Source organism: Cyprinodon variegatus, unplaced genomic scaffold (assembly GCF_000732505.1).
Source record: "Cyprinodon variegatus isolate N-32 unplaced genomic scaffold, C_variegatus-1.0 Scaffold81, whole genome shotgun sequence".
NCBI classification, from domain to species: Eukaryota; Metazoa; Chordata; class Actinopteri; order Cyprinodontiformes; family Cyprinodontidae; genus Cyprinodon; species Cyprinodon variegatus.
Window position 1 is genome coordinate 1,575,421 of NW_015150534.1, and position 4,797 is coordinate 1,580,217.

Consider the following 4,797-nt stretch of genomic DNA (forward strand, 5'->3'; position numbering starts at 1 on the left):
ATTTAAAGAACTTTCAGAAGTTTGAATTCTGAATATGACTGGACTTTTCCTTTAAGACAACAAAAAGACACAGAGAGCACAGAAAAAATGATTTAAAGTTCTTGAATCTACTATCTGCAATGGACTGGCGACCTGTCCAGGGTGTACCCCGCCTCCTATTGACAGCTTCTGTGTTCCTCGTCTCTCCCTGGCTTCTAGTTTTGGTTTACCCCTGATGTCTCCTTGGTTCAGGTGCGTTAGTAGTTTTCTGTTGGACTCTGATTCCTGCCTTTGGATCTGTGAACTTAAATAAACCCACTTTAATTCACCTCTGCCTACTGGTCTCTGCATTTGGGTCCTCCAAACAAACACCGTCTCATGACAGATAGACGTAATTGTAAACTGTAATGTAATCTTTTGCCGCTGTCTTGGCCAGGACTCCCTTGAAAAAGAGATTGTTAATCTCAATGGGACTTTTCCTGGTTAAATAAAGGAATAATAATAAAATAAAAAATTTCCATAATGTTTCATTCATAACAAAATCAAGAGCACAGTTTCCCAAACTCTGCCCCAACCACCACTGTCTGATATCAGCGGACATCGCATGCATGTGTGCATCTCTTTTCTGAACACATCCAGAAAAATAAATCATTTGAATTATTTTTACTAAAGGTCAGGAGCAGAGCTTTAGGAATAAATCCATGTAGTTAACTTATTTCCCTTGACTTCCAGTCTTCAGCCTAAAATGAACAAACATTAAAGTTGTCATTTACACTACAAAGCTGTCAGTCTATTATGATAAGCAAATAAGATATAATTTCAACACAATGGCTTATAGCAAGCATAGAAGCATGCCCCTTTAAATAAATAAAAGTTGATAAAAAAAGAAAATGAACACAGCCAGTAGGGAAATCTGTCAGAAGGTTTGTAGACTTAAAAAACAAGCACCCCACAGAGGAATTTAATAGAATTCTGGTCCGGTCTCAGTCTCCCTGTTATTCAGTGCAAACATGGATGAGAATTTAAAATAAAAGCTGTAATATTTTATGTTACAATTAGGTCATTATTCATGTACAAGTTTCAATTTCTTCTCCAGTTTGGACCATTTTACTTATTCTAATTCATTTTATAGAGCAGAGGTTCCCAATCTTTCTGGATTCTTACCTAGAAAATTTAACAAAGGTCTTCTGACCTAAACTGCTGAATGGAACAGAACATTTCTAAAATATGAAACGTGGAAATGTGAGCCACGTGTGAAAGATGGGAATCACCTGTAAATTTCATTGTTTTTTTAGTTTTTTAAAGGTCTGCTGTTCTGTGAGATGAGCATACCCATAGTCAATACCCGTCATGATTTTGTCTAAAAGTCTGACCCAAAATGCTGAAATCCAAACAGAGAGACACAGATGAAAAGTTTGACGGATTTTATTGAAGTTAAGCTCAGTGCAAAGTTGCTCTGAACTCTGCTCAGCCGGAACTGGAAGATGAGGGGAAGACAGACGGTTAGTTCAGGCTCAGTGGGAAATTTGATTGGTTGATTTGAAGCAGAGGATCTGGTTGTTGACTCACGTTTCCAGAGAAGTGAAGGATCCTTGACTCCAATCTGTGTGTTGGTTTTCCAGAGTTTGTCTGACTCGGCGGAGGGCGGAACAGGGTTTACCCAGAACTCGGACGGTGTAGGAGAACGGAGACGCTGATTGTCACTCAGATTTCCTGCTGTACTTGAACGGGTCTTGGTGAAGATGATTCCCTTGCTCAGAGAGTAATTTCAACGTCTTCAAAGGAGACTGGATCCAAACCTCCTGTTTGAATCCCTGGCTCAGTTTAAGAATCAATTGATCCCTCCTGGGAGAGGAAGTCCGAAAAAGTCCAGTTTGCAGGATGACTTCCTGCCGAGAGGCAAAGACAAGAACAAAATTAAAACTCAGGTACACAAGAACTCAGTCTGACTCAGAGAAAACTCGGCTAGAGTACCAAAAACTGGCAAAACACTCTGGCGTCGAGGTAGTGGCAGTCAGCAGCTTAAGAGCGCTCCGTTAACGAGGAAACCGTCAGCAGGTGTGTGAGGAGGCGAACCAGAACCAGGTGCCCCCTGTTGGTGGAAGGGAGACAAACAAAAACAAACACACAAACAGGATCCCTGCCAATACCCATTTATCCCTTTAGTTTTGTATGAAAAATATCCTTTAAACTACCTCCCTTTAGTCATGGACATAAAAAAGGAATTTAATTACTTACTGATATATATTAGAATATATCCGCCTCCATTTAAACCTTGCCCAGGGACTACAGTTGAAAATTAGCTACTTAGCTAACACTGGCTCATTTACAGAAATGTTTATTAATGTGCACTATCCCTGTTCAAATAAACACATAAAAAAAAAAAAATTACAATCTTCAAGCCATTTTTAAAACCTCACACTAAAATATAAGTATTAGAAGTATATATTAATTGTGATGAAATCATCAGATCAATATCTGTATCTTTCATAGCTAAAGTTCATGGCTAGAATATTGGTATCATATCGGAAATTAAAAAGTTGCATTTGGGCATCCTCACCAATGGTAAAAACTAAGCAACATAGCAAGGTAGTGAGATACTCTGCTATAAAATAGGATTTCTGCACTTTTATAACCAACCTTCCTTTCTAAATTCAAGTGTTAAAAAATAAAGATGAGTTACACTTACATAATTGCTTCTTATTTTGTCCTTTTAAATACTGTGGTTCTTGTTTGTAGTGGCAATTATGTTGTCAGAAATGAAAACAAGCCAGATTCCAAACTTTGCAGTTAAAGGTTGACTGTTTTTTGTAATTTTTACTCAAAGATGTCCTACCTATACTTAACACCAGGGGGCAGACCACCACTAGGGAAAATGTAACCATAGCCACAATTTAGGTTAATAAAAGGAGTGGCTGAACCAGCAAGAAGTTGTCCTATGTGCTCTGTCTGTCGAGTAATAATGTGTACTTAGTTACACTACAAAGAAACAACATAACAGTTTTTACAACGATGATTCAATGAGTTGTTACTAATTCAAAACACAAACATGCCTGACTCGCCTGGTAGTGAATTAGCTTAGCCATTTGATTCAGGTTTGTAAAGCAGTACGGAAAGCCATGTGGTTCATAATCACGTAACTTTTGGCACATAGACAACGCATATCCAAGACGTTGACGTGTTGTCCACACGTTGTCAATCGGTAAATGGCACATCTGAAGGCCGACTGGTTCAAAAACATGTGACTTTTGCTACATAGTCAACATCTATTGACTATCTTAATTTGTTTGCACATTGTTAAAATGTATTCAACCAGTTTTTTTTTATCTAATATTTTTTTTTGTCGAATATGTTGCCAATACATAAATAACACGTCAATGTGTTTATTGAATGTGATACATTTCATATTCACATGACGAATGACAGGTAGACAACACGTACTCAACAGGTTTGCACCTCATTAATATGTTTCAGTGTATTCACAGCATGCTGACAAAGTGTTGAAAACACATTAATAACACATGAAAAATCTACGGGTAAAAATCCGGTAGACAAAATGTTGAGCACCTTTTTTGAACCAGTTGGCCTTCCATAGGTCAAAAGACGTATCTAAAAGTTGCAGGACATTGCCACATAGGGTTTGACATTGAGTCCACCTCTTTGAGACATAAGTAATATGGCAATGTCCTTTACATCAGCCCATCGTTGCCATGACGTTAGCTGATTGGTTGTGCAGTTTGTTGAATGTTCAGCCAAGGTTCTCACCACTAACAGGACTGATCTACGGAAAGCCAACTGGTTCAACATCACTGAACGTTGGTGGACGATGTTAATATCATGTATTTATTGTTTACTGCAATTGGTAACATAGATTTTTCAAGCTAAAGGAAATTTGGATTAATTACATTTGTATTATCTTTTTAAAAATGTCTTAAAGTAACATATTTTACTTTGTTTTTTTTTATTTGTAAGGCTGAGATCGAGCTGATGGGAGGCTGAGCACAGGGATGTGATCGTAAAGATGACCCTGTTGGCAGGTGATGGCTCCGACTACGACTACAGTGCCCTTAGCTGTGCCTCTGATACCTCCCTCGATCAACCCCCCCAACAAGAGGAGGAGGCTCGGAAGGGAGCCTTCTACAAAAGGGCCCAGCTCGCCCCCGAGCTCAGGGCCGTCCCTGACAGCACCTCCCTGTCCGGCGCTAGGAAGATCCATGCTATCATTAACGTGGGTGGCCTGCGCTACCAGATGCCCTGGACCACTTTAGAGGATTTCCCTCTTTCCCGCCTGGGCCAGCTGCATCTTTGTAGCAGTTTTGATGAGATTATGCGCCTCTGTGATGACTACGATGTTGCACACAACGAGTTCTTCTTCGATCGCAGCCCCTGCGCCTTCAGGACCATCCTGACGTACTTGCGGGCGGGTAAACTGCGTTCCCTCAGGGAGATGTGCGCCCTCTCATTCAGGGAGGAGCTGCTCTACTGGGGTGTCCCAGAGGAGAGCCTGGAGTGGTGCTGCCGCCGGCGACTGCTGCAGCGCGTGGAAGAGTTTGAAGCGATGGAGAGAGTAGAAGAAGAGGATGAACTCTTTGAGGATCTGTTGGATCGTGAGAACGGGAACAGGGAGCGCAAAGTGGAGTCCAGAATCAACTGGTGCATGAGCAAACTGAGAGACATGGTGGAGAGGCCTCAGTCCGGCCTGCCGGGAAAGATCTTTGCTTGTTTGTCAGTGTTGTTTGTTACCATCACAGCCATCAACCTCTCCATCAGCACCATGCCAGCTATGAGAGAAGAGGAGGAAGCGGTGAGTAAAAGAGC

General features: G+C 40.9%; 1 protein-coding gene across 1 annotated transcript in view; it reads left to right on the forward strand.

Annotated features, from left to right (window-relative positions):
- The window catches only part of kcng1 (potassium channel, voltage gated modifier subfamily G, member 1), a 32,301-nt gene that overhangs the window by 21,344 nt on the left and 6,160 nt on the right, over positions 1-4,797 (forward strand). Inside the window, exon 2 of the mRNA XM_015373140.1 lies at positions 3,952-4,783. Within this exon, the coding sequence (XP_015228626.1) occupies positions 4,001-4,783 (783 nt within the window). The 5' untranslated portion in view covers positions 3,952-4,000. The remainder of the gene's footprint in view (positions 1-3,951; positions 4,784-4,797) is intronic.